The 14,832-nt window shown below is 61.6% G+C and overlaps 1 protein-coding gene across 9 annotated transcripts in view; it reads left to right on the top strand.

The window, feature by feature from the left end:
- The window catches only part of AGAP3 (ArfGAP with GTPase domain, ankyrin repeat and PH domain 3), a 52,782-nt gene that overhangs the window by 34,503 nt on the left and 3,447 nt on the right, over positions 1–14,832 (top strand). For 3 of the 9 annotated variants that reach the window (XM_070077313.1, XM_070077311.1, XM_070077309.1), the window contains 5 exons: positions 4,075–4,179; positions 9,508–9,676; positions 12,820–12,987; positions 14,398–14,535; positions 14,685–14,768. In XM_070077313.1, the coding sequence (XP_069933414.1) occupies positions 4,075–4,179; positions 9,508–9,676; positions 12,820–12,987; positions 14,398–14,535; positions 14,685–14,768 (664 nt within the window). The remainder of the gene's footprint in view (positions 1–4,074; positions 4,180–9,507; positions 9,677–12,819; positions 12,988–14,397; positions 14,536–14,684; positions 14,769–14,832) is intronic. The other 6 variants (XM_070077314.1, XM_070077310.1, XM_070077318.1 and 3 more) reach the window with 2 other exon arrangements.

The following is a 14,832-nucleotide window of genomic DNA, read 5'->3' as shown; positions in this document are numbered from 1 at the left end:
AGGAAGCGCTGTGAACTTGGCCCTGGCGTTGTGCAGCGGCCTGGGAGTCAGCCGGCTTCCGCGGGATCTCAGCCTGTGCCTGCTCTTTCAGGTTAGGTAATGACAGCACCCACGAGGGTAGCGCCTGGCGGGCCCTCCTTGCATCCTCTCCCAGCCCTGCAGTCAGTGGGGTGGAAGGGGGAGAGGGTCTCCAGGACCCGGGCCCCTCCGCACCCCCATCCCATCCCTTGCTCGGCGCTGGTCCAACCCCCTGCCCCCCCACCCCGTCTGCAGCCCCTCCCCTTTCCCCGCCCCCTGTCCCGTTCTCCCCAGTTCTGTTCCTTCCCCTCCCCCACCCAGCTCCTGCTGGGAGTAGAGATTGCATTTCAGTTGCCATTTGCATTCCCAATCAATCCGGACTCCGCAATTAAGTCGGCTGGCGGAGCTGGGAGGGAGGCGGCGGCGGGAACGGGTCCTCTGGGGGCCGTCGCCTCCGCACTGCTCCCATTCCGCCCCAGATTGCTTCCTGCTCCGCCGTGCGCAGCCGGCCGGCCAGGGAGGGGAGCAGGAACCCCTGTAGCTTCTCGTCTAGCTCCTGGTACGCGGGAGAGGCTGGGGAGCCAGGGAGCAGCCGGGCAGGTGAATGGTGGGCCGCAGAGCCAGCGGAGCCGAGTGGGCGGCTGGGCGGCGGGGTCGAGCTCCGCCAGCCGCTTGCCCAGACCGGAGCACTCCGCCCACAGCCTCCCGGTAACGAGCCTCATTACTGCAGCTCCCAGATGAAGTGAGGCGAGAGGTTCAGGCGCGAGGGGGCCCTCTCTGGATCGCCTTCTCTGGACCTCAAGTCCAAGCTCCAGGTCTGACCCAGGGAACAGAGGCCCCGAGCAGTAAAGGTTTGTCTGATGTTCTGGGCTGGCAGTGGCCGCCTGGGCTGGAAGCTGAGACTGGACCTATGATAGGAACCCCCTGATCTTGATGAAGGCTGGATGGGGAAGAGGGGCCCAGGCTCTTGACTGTAGCCCTGTGGGATTCTCCCTGTGAAGGCTGTCAGGACAGGGAACGCAGTCGTGGGAGAGGAGCCCTGAGTAAGCCTTGGGGGAGCTCCACCCACAGTGTCCACTCAGGAAGCTCCGCCCACACATCTGTTTGCACGTGGTCATTCTTCCCTCCCTCCGGGTACAGTCAGGGAGCTGGGGATCACTCCCAAGGGTGTCTGCAGAGCCTGGTGGCCATTTGTCCTCAGGGGTGCTTGTCCTGGGGGCCGGGCAGAGGGAGCAGCCCTGGTGGGGCTGTGCTCTCAGCCACTCCTGTCCTTGGCCTGTGATAGGGAGGCCACGCCCAGAGAGTCACCAAGGCCTAGGACTGCTGGCTCCTTAACAGACCAGGAGGCAGGGCCAGATTGCCCTTTGGAGTCGCCCCGCCTACCCTACCGCCTGCTGGGGATGCCGCGAACCCATTACCTTCAGATGCCCCCTTTCAATTAATTAACTAATCAACTAACTTGATTTGATTGGCAGAGCACTGAGAGACAGGTCCCACCTGCTGGTTCAGTCCCCAGAATTTCTACAGTGGCTCCAGGCCTGGCAGTGGGGCCCAGGAACTCTTCCAGGTCTCCCACATGAGTGACAGGGACCCAACCACTTGAGCCGTCATCACCAGCTGCCTTCCAGGGTGCACAGTAGCAGAAGCTGGAATGGGGAGCGGAGCTGGGACTTGAATTCAGGCAACTCCACTGTAGGCAGCTGGCATCCTAACTGGAGCCATTAGCACTAGGCCAAATGTCTCCCTCCCACCCTGCATCTAAAAAAAAATGTTTAGGGCTGGCGCCGCGGCTCACTAGGCTAATCCTCCACCTAGCGGCGCCGGCACACCGGGTTCTAGTCCCGGTCGGGGCACCGGATTCTGTCCTGGTTGCCCCTCTTCCAGGCCAGCTCTCTGCTGTGGCCCGGGAGGGCAGTGGAGGATGGCCCAGGTGCTTGGGCCCTGCACCCCATGGGAGACCAGGAGAAGCACCTGGCTCCTGGCTCCTGCCATCGGATCAGCGCGGTGCGCCGGCCGCAGCGCGCCGGCCGCGGTAGCCATTGGAGGGTGAACCAACGGCAAAGGAAGACCTTTCTCTCTGTCTCTCTCTCTCACTGTCCACTCTGCCTGTCAAAAAATTTAAAAAAAAAAAGAAAAAGAAAAAAGAAAAAAATGTTTAGCAAGGAATATTTGTACATTTTTATTTATTTATTTGAGAGGTAGAGCCACAGAGACAGAAAAATCCTCCATCCACTGGTTCACTTTCCAGATGGTTGCAATGGTTGGAGCTGGGCCGATCTGAAGCCAGGAGCTTCTTCCAGGTCTCCCACATGTGGGCAGGGGCCCAAGGGCTTGGGCCGTCCTCCACTGCTTTGCCAGGCCATAGCAGAGAGCTGGATCAGAAAAGGAGCGGCCAAGACTCGAACTGGCACCCATATGGGATGCCAGTGCGGCAGGTGGAAGATTAACCTGTGCGCCGCAGCACGAACCCTGATTGTACATTTTTATAGGACACAGTGCAGTACCCCAACACACGCATCCTGCATAAATGAATCGAATCAGGCACTCGGCAGCAGCCCCTTTGAGGATCGAGTCTCCCTCGCTGATGGGGCACCAGGTAGCAGGTTGTATCCTCCAAAGGCTGCATCCATCTCCCAGCTCCCATGACCACCTCCGGCAAATGGCATCTGCCTCTCGGAGGGCTCCAGCAGGGATGTGAGGACGTCTACTGGAAAGGGGGACACTGGGGTTAAGGCCCTGGAGTGGAGCGCCCTTCCCTGTCCCCACCTCGTGCCCTGTGGGGAGCAGAGATGGCTCAGGAACTCCTAAGCCACCTGGATTCCAATCCCGTCCACCGGGGGCTGAGCCTTGTGTTGGGAAGAACTGCGGGGGGGAGGCGCGATTGAATCCGCTCCGGACGCCCGTCCTTGGTCATCAAGACCAGACCAGACCAGACCATCAGCTGAAGGCAGAAGGAGCACCGCCCCCCCACCCCCGCATCTCTTGCTCTGTGTTTCCTTGGCTGCCATGAAGCTGGGTGTCCGTTCCTGGAGGAGAAGCCATCACAGTGCCTCTGCCCGCGGGCTCTGCCTCTGGCAGTGTGGGGGAGCTCACGTTCTCAGCATCTGCTGGGAGGGGACTCGGGAGCCTCCCCCTGCTGTTCCCCGGCGGATGTCTCTCCAGCTCTTCCCACTTAGCACCAGTCTGTGGCCCTCCTCTTCCTCTTCTTCCTCTTCCTCCCCTCCCCCTCCCCCTCCCCCTCCCCCAGGAGTCGCATCCAGCAATCCCTAGGGAGCACAGCCTCTTCTCGCTCCTGACTTTGGGGGGTTGGAGGAAGGAGGCAACAGGATTTGCTGGTCCTGGGGACCAGCGCCAGCGCTCCTGATTCCTGTGCCCCGTGCCAGCCATTCTCCTGTGCCATGTGTTGTTTCAGAGGGACTATCGCTAGAGGGGCGGGTTTCTCCCAGGAAGGAAGGAAGCCAAGGCTCTGATTGGGCATTGTCTCAGTTCGTCTTCCTGCTGGGGTCTGCCCCCTACGTCTCCCCGGCTGCCAGCCCACGCAGGTCTGGGGGCCTTCCCCCAGTTCTTCTAGCAGGCGCGTGCAGCGGGTGTGTAGTGGCCTGGGCGTCACCTCGCACGCCGAGTTTATTAGTGAATGAAGCAGACCTCCTGGCTGTCCTTGTCTGTGTATGCCCACCCACATGTGGGAGTGTCCTGGCCACAGGGGAAGTCTGTTCGCTGAGATGGAACCCTGGCTCCTCCCACTGCCAGCTAGGGGACAGTTAGGGGATCTTTCTGCCTTATTCTAGAGCTCCCATGGAGGACCCCTTCTGAGAGAGGACCCCTCCCATCCCCAGGGCAGGGGAGGGAGGGTCCGGGCAGGTCTCCCTGGCAGACCTCCAGGGGGAGTGGGTTCCATCAGAGGGTCTGCCTGGCTGGTGCACCTAGTCCAGCCGTAGGTCCTCAGGGTCCTTGTGCTCAAAGTGGGGAAGGCAGAGGATGTGACCCGATGACACTGTGACCTTTGCTGGGGCAGGCGGTGCTGGCCCCTGTCCCTGACCACACCTCTGCTTTCAGGGGATCCTGCTGAAGCGGAGTGGCAAGTCCCTCAACAAGGAGTGGAAGAAGAAGTATGTGACGCTGTGTGACAACGGGCTGCTCACCTACCACCCCAGTCTGCATGTGAGTCTGGGAGGAGCCTGAACCTGGGGGCGGGGCTTGGAGGGACAGTAGCAGAATAACAAGCAGACTGAAGTGACTTCCGGTTTTTTTTTTTTTTTTAAGATTTATTTATTTGAAAAGTAGAGTTACACAGAGGGTGGGGAGACAGATCTTCCATCCGCTGGTTCACTCCCTGAATGAATACAACAGCTAGGGCTGCGCCAGGCCAAAACCAGGAGCCCAGAGCTCCATCCTGGTCTTGCATATGGAATGCAGGGGCCCAAGCACGTGGGTCACTTTCCCCTACTTTCCCAGGCACATTTGCAGGGGCCTGGATCAGAAGCAGAGCAGCTGGGACTCCAGGCCTCGCTTTGGCGTTGCCGGGCTTCCGACATGGGACGCCAGCATTGCAGGCAGCAGCTTAACACGCTGCGCCAGACACGAGCCCCGGAAGTGATTTCAAATGGGTTTTCCCTTGAGGAGGAACCTCACTTGGGTGCTTGGGAAGTGCACAAGACCCAGACCCAGTCCAAGTGCTTATGCTAAAGCCCACACATGGCTAATCAGGGCTGTGCTCCACCAGGGACCCACTCCGTGGCAGGTGCTGGGCTGCCGGCCCCTCCCGGGCCCTCCAAGCAGCTTGGCTCCACCTCCCACATTCCAGTTATTTGAAGAGCTGGAACCCACCCACTTACATGGAATTTCTAGAATATCTATGGTGCTGGTGTTGCCAGACAGTTGTCTTTGAGCTGGACCGTGCCGGTTGGGGAGCACCAGGCTGCAGGGCCCGGGGTGGTGGAGGGGGAGACGGCAGCTGAGCCTGGGCTGAGAGGGGCCAGGCCCTTGGGAACGTCCTCCCAGGAGGGACAGAGGAGGGCGATGTTGTCTGGGCAGGGGCGCCTGGAGGCGCGTGGCCGTGCCCCAGTGTGGGTGCTGCAAGGATTGCAGAGTAGCCCCCGTGCAGCTCCTCCCACCCTTCCTCCCTCTCTCTCCCCTCCCTGCGTGGCTCCAGCACACAGCTGTCACCAGAATCCATCTCTGTCACCACCCCACTGTGGGGCTAATGAGTTCTCCTGTGAAGCCCCCTCAAGCACAGCACGTGGGCCGGCCCCACCCCCGGCCCGGAGGCCCTGGGCCTGCCTCCGAGGGTCCCCAGCCTGCCTTTGAATCTGTACATGAGACACGAGAGAGGCTTGACCCGAGAGCCGCCGGGGTCCACGATGCCCGGCCCCGAGCGCAGAGCCCAGGCAGCTCTGCAGGGAGAACCTGCACCAGAGGCCTGGCCTGGGGAGAGCCAGCCCTGGGGTCTTCCGCCTCCAGCCTGGCCTCCTGGGGATTCTCCTCACCCAGTTCCTTGGGGCGCTGCCTCACCCCCTTAGCTCAGGGGACAATGCCAGTTACTCCCTGCTCATCCCTCACCAGTGCAGGAAGTGGGCCTGGACACCAGGTGGGGGAGCAGAGTGGGGGCCCCTCCATTCAGTGCAATAGAGGGCCCTCTGTAGGATGGAGCCTGCACCCCAGGGAGCAGGGCAGGTGGGCGGGGAACAGCCCGGAGGACAGGGACCTGGAGGCCTCATGACTGCCTGCAGACCGGAGACCCCAGAAGTGGCACTCAGGCTGGGAGACCACGCTGGCACCTGCCAAGTCCCTGGTGTGTGCACCTGGACAGGGGTAGCCTTTGTGCTCTGCCTGTACCTTACCTGTTCCTTTCTGCTTTGTGCCACCCTAGCTTGGTACGTGGTCTTTCCTCCCGTTTGTCCCTTGCCCCAGATAGTGAAAGAAGCCCAGTGGGGAGAGGAAGGGTGGCAGAGGGGCCTCGGGACATGGAAGAAAGGGGCCCTGTGCCGTGGTGGGGGGTAGGCTGGGGCTTGAGGGAGCACCGTCTCCATGTGTAGCCTCCTGGACGGCACGGGCTTGGAGGTTTGGGAGCTCATCAGAGTCACCCGACCAGTGACTGAGACTTGAACTCATGACTTTAGCTCTCAGCAGTACCCAGGTTTTTCTGCCTTTGCCAAGAACACAGCTCCCTTTGGGGCTGGCTAAGAAAGTCACCGGGGAGTGTTGTGGAGGTAGACCAGCCGCCTGGGTGCCCCAGGAGTCACCTCCCCAGCTGCACTGGGTGTAGCCGAGTGTGCATCAGGGGCCGTGGCAGGAGCTGGGTGCCAGGGACTTCCAGGCCTCTCCTGGTGTCCTTGCCAGGGGAGCTCTAGGGGCAGGCAGGCAGCCTGCCGGCCTGGCACCCCAGGCCCCCGCTGCTGTCCCGGCCTGGGAAGCCGTGAGGAGAGTGCTATGAGCCGCTCGCTCCCGAGGGTGAATCCCGGTCAGTCGGCCACAGCTCCTCCTCGGCCACCGCTCCTCCTCGGCCACCCACAGGCTCCATGCTCAACACGCATGTCCCTCCCCCAGCTGGACCCCAGAGGAGCTGACAGACGCCACGGGCCCATCCCTGCCCTGGCAGTGCTGACCCTGTCCTCGGGAAAGCACTGATCTGATCCGGGACTGTGCTGTAATAGCCAACGCACACGTGAAAGCCCATCCGAGGGTTGCCCTGCTCAGGGCTGTCCCGGGGATTCCACCCAGGTCCCCCCAGCTCCTCCAGCCCTGTTCTCTGCCTCTCCGTGGCTGCCGCTGCCCCCTTCACTTCCTCCACCTCCCCTTTGCCACCTGCTTCCACCTGATTCAACTCTCCAGTAGCCAGCATGACCGGGCTGCCTTCCCACCTGTGAGCAGCCGGCTCCCCGACGGGGAGTGTGGGAGCCCCAGAGGCTCAGGCAGGGCTCCCCACCCCACCGCCAGGGAGTGGGGCCTCCCCTGAGATCCGAGCGGGGCAGTGCTGGTGCATCCTCGCCTAGTGACGGACCGGACCGGATGTGCCGAGCAGGGGTTGGTGGGCCAGCCTCAAGCTTCGCGGCCGATTCTCGCCTGGCCCGAGAGAGAGCCCGCCACAGCCTCCCCCATTTTGCAGCCAGCGGAGCCATTCACACAATCACCTTCTGTTAATTCTATCTGCAACATCAATTAAATTGTTTGTAGAAACTAATTGAATGTGGCTTAATCACACATCTTAATAGCTTTCCACGCTCTGAACTCGTTGTTAATTCCAGTAATAAAACGAGATGAGAACGCTGGCTGGGTAATTAGCGAGGAGGCTGGGGAAGAAATTGCCGTTTGATGGTGGGTAATAAAGGCAGCCGTGGTGACCGCTCTCCTGAGCCGCCGCCGCCACCGCCGCCGCTGCGCTCCCCGTTCTGCTGACGGAGGGAAACGCTGTTGCTCTGCCGCTGCTCCGGGCTTCTCCCCACGCTCTCCTCCAGACCTACTCTCCCTTGCTCGGCGCTGGGCCCTGGAGCTGGCCAGGCACAGGGCACAACCTCCGGGACCGCGGGTGTCGGGCACTCGGGCTATGCATCCAGTGCAGTCCGAGTTGGGCAGTATCTGGCTCCTTGGCGCTGAGCGGAGTCCCCCGGTGCAGCCCTTGTGCTTGGCAGGAGGTTAGCTCTGCTCCTTGGCATCCCAGGGCTGTACGTGGGGCCCGAAAACTTAGAGCTGCTGTGACCTCCTTGTGAACTAGAGCAGTCCAAGTGCCTCCCCCCAGAGGAAAACTCCAGCGGTGCCTTTGGCCCAGCCAACTGTTGACAGCCGATCCAAGATGTAATTGTGGACGGAGACTAGCAGGGACCAGGGATCAGTACGTGCGAGGATCAGGGATGGGAACATGCAGGAGCTGGGTCTGTGGGGAGGAGGTGGAGGATTGGCTTGAGGGGCATCGGGAGGGCAGGGCAGGGGGTCCTGGGTTGGTTTCCTTCCTAGCCATCTTGGTGAGGCCCTGAGCAAGCCGGGGTGGGGGGAGCCCTGTCGGTGCTCAGCAGAGTGTGCACTGAGGTTGTCCAAGGGGCCTTGTCTGGGCAGGAGACTGCTGTCAGTGATTTCTCCGTGCTGTCCTGTGGTTCTGAGGCCGTGAGCAGAAGCTCCGAGTGCGTGCGTCTGAGGCTGGGCTCTCCATCGCTCCCCGAGGATTCGGGCGGTGGGGTGGGGGGGGGGCAGGGGCCGGGGCCTCCCTTCTGAACACTGCCTCCCTGGGAATGTCCAGTGGCCACCTAGGTTCTTCTCTCAGGAAGCTGTGTGGACCCTTGGGAAGGAACTTCCGCTGTGTGTTACCAGAATATTAGCTAGGCGCTCCTGGGGAGCTGGACTGGCGGGGATGGGGAAGCAGGAGAAATCGACAAGTCTGAAAGAGACTAGAGGCAGGAGGGACAGGCGGGCTCCAGGCCAGGCCCTGGGTGTAGGAGAGGAAGCCTCGGGGACAGCGGGCTCCACACGCGGGCTCCACTCGCGCTGCCACTCTACCCGGCCGTCTTTGGCGGAGCGTGTTGGTGGGCGGGGCATCCCAGCACAGAGTAAGTGTATGGAGCACAGCCCTTGGAAACTGAAAAAGCAGGGCTTGAAAGTCTGGGTCTGCTGCCTTCTAGCCCCGTGTGATAGTGGGTGGAGTGACCTCCCTCGGCGTCGGAGGTGGCGAGGTGGCTGATGCAACGTGGGCATGTCTCCTAGCACACGGCTTCCCCGGCGCTGGAGGGCCGGGTGCAGAGGTGGAGGAGCTAGGAAGCTGTGGGCCTGTCGCCTCCTTCCTAAGTCTAGCAAAACACAAAGCCTCCCTTTAAATTGTCCAGCAGACATTTATATCGGGTACTGTACTCAGGGTGAGGGGCCATTCTAGGCTCTGGAAGATTCTTAGTGCCCTGGGCAGGCAGGAGATTCTGGTCCATCCCCAGACGGGGGTCAGGGCCTCTCCTAAGCCTCAGTAACTGGCTCCAGATCTTAGCTGTCCCCTCCCCCCGCCTCCTTCCAGATTTGGAAACTGTGGGCCTCGGAGCCCTGCTTTTTTTTTATAGATTTATTTATGTGTGTGTATGAGAGAGCGAGCGAGCAAGCTCTTCCATCCACTGGTTCACTTCCCAAATGGCCATAACAGCCAGATCTGAGCCAGGCCAAAGGCGGGAGCCAGGAAGCAGGAACTCCTCCCGGGTCTCCCACATGGGTGCAGGGGCCCAAGCACTTGGCCCACCTTTCTGCTGCTTTCCCAGGCGCATCAGCAGGAGTTGGGTGAGAGCAGAGCAGCCGGGCACTCTGGTATGGGATGGCGGTGTCACAAGCAGCAGCCTAACCCGCTGCACCATAACATCAGCCCCTGGAGACTTTTTTTTTTAGGTTTGAGTCTTACCTCTGCTCTCCCAACTCCAGGGAGCACACCCGGGGGGTCTTGGGGGGGGGGTGAGTGCCATAGACTGAGAGGTCCCAAGGAGTGACCCGTGCTAACCACTCCGTCTGTCTTGCCCGCACGGCCTTCAGGATTACATGCAGAACATCCACGGCAAGGAGATCGACCTGCTGCGGACAACGGTGAAGGTGCCCGGCAAGCGCCTGCCCCGAGCCACGCCCACCACAGCCCCGGGCACCAGCCCCCGTGCCAACGGGCTGCCCATGGAGCGGAGCCACACGCAGCTGGGTGGGGGCACAGGTGAGGCGGCCGCCATGGCGGGGCGCACGGAAAGCACTGCAAGGCTGGGAACGGCCCCAGCGGGGCCGCGGGAGCAGAGCTGGGGCCCGGCCGCCGCTCAGTCTGGGTGTCAAGGCTCCTTCACACCCGCTCGCCAGCCGGCATCACACTTCGGGGTCGTCCCAGCCAGGCAATGCCGCCTGCAGCAGCAGATTTCCAGAGGAGCAGCTGGTTTGGGTGTCAGGTGGGGCCAGCGGGCCTAGAACATTCTGTGTGCATCTGGAGTGCAGCAGGTGATGGGTGGGGGCCGGGCTGACCTTGCCGCGTGGAGCCCAGGAGGTGAGGGGCAGAGCTGCCTGGAGTTAACCAGGCACATCGCAGTCTGCCGTGAGAGGCAGGGCCCTGTGCGGAGGGCAGGAGAGGCTGCCATGGCTCTGGCCATCGAGAAAGAAACCCTCAGAGGCTGAGAGACAGTGGTGATGGCAGGGCGGCCTTTCTTAGACTGTTTCTCTTACCTTTTCACGTGACAGTGTGGGCTTAGGCAGAAAAACGCTCTGTCCGCAGCTGCTCCCTTCCTGTCCCTGGCTCCTCCCCGCTCCCCTGGGTTTCTGCTCCAAGGCCACCACCTCCTCGGGGGCCATCTTTCCACATACTCTGTTCCCTTACCCCAGGACTCACCTGGGCTTCTGAACCCTTCCTCCCAGGACCTCTGACCCTGGGGTCCTTGGGCCACTGGATCTAGTTCTCCCTGGACCCAGAAACAGCTGCTCGGGGCGCTGACCTGCCTGTGCTGACCCTGTGCCCTGCCTCGGGGGTCAGCTCCTAGCGCTGTGGGAGGGGTGTGCTGCCTTCCCGGGAGTGCATGTGGGGCTCTTTGTGCTCATCCCAGTGCTCTTTGCACATTTCAGGGCCACAAGGGGCTAGTGATACCAAGTCCCCTGGGATACACTGGGGCCCCCAAGCTAAAGACCCCCCAACTCCAGATGCTGATGGTACTCGGGCTGAGAGCTGGGGTTGATGACAGCCTGAGTGTGGCTCTTGTGTGTGTGTGTGTCTGTGTGGCCACTGCTAGCAGGCCAGAGGTGTGGGTACAGAGGATGTCTCTACACCAGTCCCCAGGGCCACAACAGCACTGTGAAGTCCAGATTGTCCCCACTTTGATGAGGAGACAAAGGCTGGGAGAAGCTAAGTAGCCCATGTGTGCAGCCCCACAGGAAGCCCTTGAAGTGTGTGGAGGGAGAAGTCTGGTGGACAGGCAGACAGAGGAGGACAGAGGCGTGTCTGGAGTGCCTGGGGTGGGGGATAGCTGGGGCAGGCCCAGCTCTGATGGTGGCCGTGCCAAGTCCCTGGGCAGGGAGCCTGTGCGTCTCGGCTGGTTGGCTTAGGGTTTCTTAGACCCGTACCAAGGAGGACGAGCAAGTACAAGTGTACAAAATGGAGCTCTTCCTTGAAGGCAGGTAGCAAGAGAAACGCTGGGCCCCGGCCCGTTCCCAGGCCCCCTGGTCGCCCGCGCCCCGGGGAAGCTGAAGCGGCTTGGAGGAGGGAGCAGCAGCACACACTCCGTAATTACGGCACCCACACGCAGGAACCCACGGACGGCGCTCACCAAGCCGCGTGCCCGCTGCCGCACGCCGCTGCCGCCGACCCTCATGCACACTCACACATGTCTCTCGCTCACCGGGCGATGTTAACATCTCATTATCTTTGTTACTGTAATTACATTATCCGCTGCTTTATGCAGAATTATCCTCCGAGGACTAATTGATGGCTCCATGTTTAATTCATTAATCATTAGCATCAAATTCGACAATTACAGTGCACACTGATTGTGGGATTGCAGGCGTAATGAGGGGAGAATTAACAAAGAAAAGGGAAAGCACTTTCCCTCCCTCAGGGTTTCGGGCTGGGGGGCTTGGGGAGGAAGTTGGGCCTGCCATCTCTTTGGATGGGGCTAGGGCTTGGGGGTGGGGGGATAGGATTTGGAATCTGGGTGGAAATGAAACAGGACAGGGTCAGGAGAAGCAAGGGGTCGGAGAAATCGGGGACCAAGTGTGGCTTCTGGAAGGTTCGCTGAGGGTAGGAGGAGAAAGACCGGTTGGGAGAGGCAGCTCAGGGGACCGGCAGGGGACAGACTAACCTGCCTGTAGCCTTGGCACCTACTATGTGTCCAGTCCTGCTGTGGGTGTTGTGACAAATACAAGAGAGACATAAAACTTGCCTCCCCGAGCGCTGTTCGTCTGGCCTGTTCCTTCACCTTCCGGCTGCTTCAGCCCCGTACTTCCTGCCTAGGCTTCCAGAGCGTAGTCCTGCACACCTGTAGGGCTGGCGGGAGGCCTCCCCTCGCCCAGCCTCTGCCTGCTTTCTCCAGCTTGGGCCAGCTCCAGACACCCCTGCTTTCCTCCTGACCACCACTCCCGGCCGGCTCCTAGGGTTTGGCCCACCTGTCTCTGGACCTCCGCTGGCCTCAGTCCCTACTCTCAGCCTTACAGGGACTTGAGGGGACAGGAGGGGAGCTCAGATTCTCCGTGGCCCAGCTCAGGCCCCTTAAAGTGTCCCAGGCCTCTGAGGCCCGGCGGTGAGGGTCTGGCCCCCGCCCAGGGCCGGGCCTGCCCAGCCTCTGCACTCCTAGAGCCTTTGGTTCCCCCTTGGCTTTGCCATTCTTCCCTGATGGGAAACGAAAGATTAATTTTCTCCAGCCCAACAGGATAATTACTAATACTAATTAGACATAATTACTTGAATCTGATACACTTATTTCTCGTCAGAATGGCAGCAAAGCTGAGGCAGAGCAAATGGCATGTATGGACTAGGATCCAGAGTGCAGGGCCTGAGCCAGGAGGGGCGGGGTTGGGGTACGGGCAGGCCCCAGGGGGCCTGACCAAGAGAGCCCTGGTGTTCCACCCTGCAGCCTCTTTCCTGCCCCTCCAGATCACAGTGAGGGGACAGAGGCTGTGGCCCTTTGGCCCTTTATGTTCATTGGGGACAAGGGGGTGTGACAGTCTGGGGCCAGGCTGTCCCCTAAGGCATGGGGGTGTGGATGTCTAATACCCCTGGCCCCACCTGCTGAGCTCAGGCCTTTTACATTTTCCTTAGTGCCCTCCTGGCATGTATGTCCCAAGCTCTGCCTCCCTCCCAGCCTGACCTTCCCCCTGCCCCACCCCCAGGTGCCCCCCACTCGGCCAGCAGCGCATCCTTGCACTCTGAGCGCCCCCTCAGCAGCTCAGCCTGGGCTGGCCCGCGCCCCGAGGGGCTGCACCAGCGCTCCTGCTCCGTTTCCAGCGCCGACCAGTGGAGTGAGGCCACTGCCCTGTCCCCCGGCATGCAGCACCCTGGTGAGTGGCGGCTCCGCAGCTGGGGCCCAGTTAAGCAATAGAGAGAAAGGCGAGCCCGCAGCACTCCCAGCGCGGGAGGCTGAGATGGGCCATGGGCCGGTGCCCAGGGGTGGGCACCTGTGGAGCCCTCCAGGGCTTGGCCCTGACAGTGCTAGCCGTCTCCTCCAGCCGCCAGGTCTGGCTTCCTGCCTCTTGCTGCAGGCTCGCGCCCGGCCAGCGGCGGCGCTAGAGGCCCGGCCTCCGCAGCGCCTCCTCCCCTCCGTCCCCAGGTGGCGCTGCTGGCGCTCCCCGTCCCCATCAGCCCCCCGCGCAGTCAGCTCATCAGCCTCTCGGCGGGGGGGACCGGGAAGCGGCTGAGTAGGGAGGTTAGAGGCTGCAAGCCATTCCAAAGGCAGCAACTCGACAGCCGACGGGGAGAAGCGGGGTCCCCGCGGAGTTGCCCCGGAAGGTCGGGGTCCCGCGTGTGTGGCTGTGCTCGGGTAGCTGAAGCCCCGCCCCGTGCAGGGTGGGTCGGAAACTCCACCGGCCTGGGCTGTTCATTTTCTTTCTTTCCGTTTCCATCTTTCTCTCTCTCTCTCTCCCTCTCCCCCCTTTTCTCTCCCTCCCTCCCTCTCTCTCTCTTCTAGATTCACCTAAATCCTAACCTTTTGCCCAGAGACCCTGAGGCTAACAGGGTGGGACAGCTGTGCTTGTGGCCAGTGCTCCCCTACCCCCTGCTAAGCCAGGAAGGGGGCAGTGGCAGGTGCAGTGGAAACTTGCTGTCCCGCTGTTCCTCCAGCCCTGCGGGCCTCCCAGAGACCATCCCCGGACCCGCTCCAGCTCACCCGCCAGGGCCCATTCCCTGGTCGCTGGTCACCGCGTGGCCTGTGCCGGCCCTGGTGAGACCCCTGTGTTGAGTCTGGAAGGAGGAAAGCTGGGAGGGAGGGGGCATGTCTGCCTCTAATGAAGTTTGACATTTAGTGGTGAGCACCGGGCGGGGTGTGGGAGCCGGAGCTTGATTAGCGCGCTCTAATTGACAGTAATTAGGCAGCTCCCTGATTGTTTCTAATTCTGCTATTAATTGTGAGGAGCGGGGAGTGTGATTGAGGATAAATTTGGTGCGGAGCTGCTGGGGCTTCAGCTCCCTGTGAGTTCCCTGGGCCGCCTTCCACCCCTCCAGGCTGCAGAGCTGTTCCTGCCTTTGCTTTTCTCCTAAGTTCCCTTCTGTCTCTGTCTCTCTCTTTCTCTCTGTCTCTCTGTCTCTCTGTCTCCATGTTTCCCTCCACCAAGCTGGGGAGCCTGGGCAGACCCCTCGCTTGCAGAGAGGTGTGTGCCGGGCCCCCCAGGTGCATCCCAGCCCTAGTTGGCAGGCCTGGGCCCTGTGCCCCCCATGCCCCCCGTCCCACACGTCTCCACCTCTCCCCTCACCAGCCAGTGACCCAGCTGAGGGACTCGGGTCCAGCCCCAAGCTGGAGCCTCCCCCATCTCCCCACTCCAACCGGAAGAAGCACCGTCGGAAAAAGAGCACCGGGACCCCCCGACCAGATGGCCCCAGCAGTGCTGCCGAAGGTTAGGGGGGCCCAGAGGGAGCCTCGGGCGCAGGAGGTGGGCCATGGGGCTCGGGGCTCGCAACCCAAACTGAACCACCTGGTTTCCGTATGAGGCGGACTGAGCGCTTTGTAGTGGAAGTGGATCTACAGCTTCTTCCCGTCATCTAGACCCAGTGTCAGACAAGTTCTGTCCTCTGCCCCCCGAGACCTCCCTGTTGACACGGGAGCTCACCGCTCTTACTCTTGAAGAAGGTGAACGCACACGGCCACAGTGGCTCTCCCAGGACTGGGGCGGGGCCTGTGTTTTCTGTGTCTC

This window comes from Oryctolagus cuniculus, chromosome 7, assembly GCF_964237555.1.
Source record: "Oryctolagus cuniculus chromosome 7, mOryCun1.1, whole genome shotgun sequence".
Lineage (NCBI taxonomy): Eukaryota > Metazoa > Chordata > Mammalia > Lagomorpha > Leporidae > Oryctolagus > Oryctolagus cuniculus.
The sequence above is the reverse complement of the archived record's forward strand: the minus strand, read 5'-3'. Positions and strand labels throughout refer to the sequence as shown.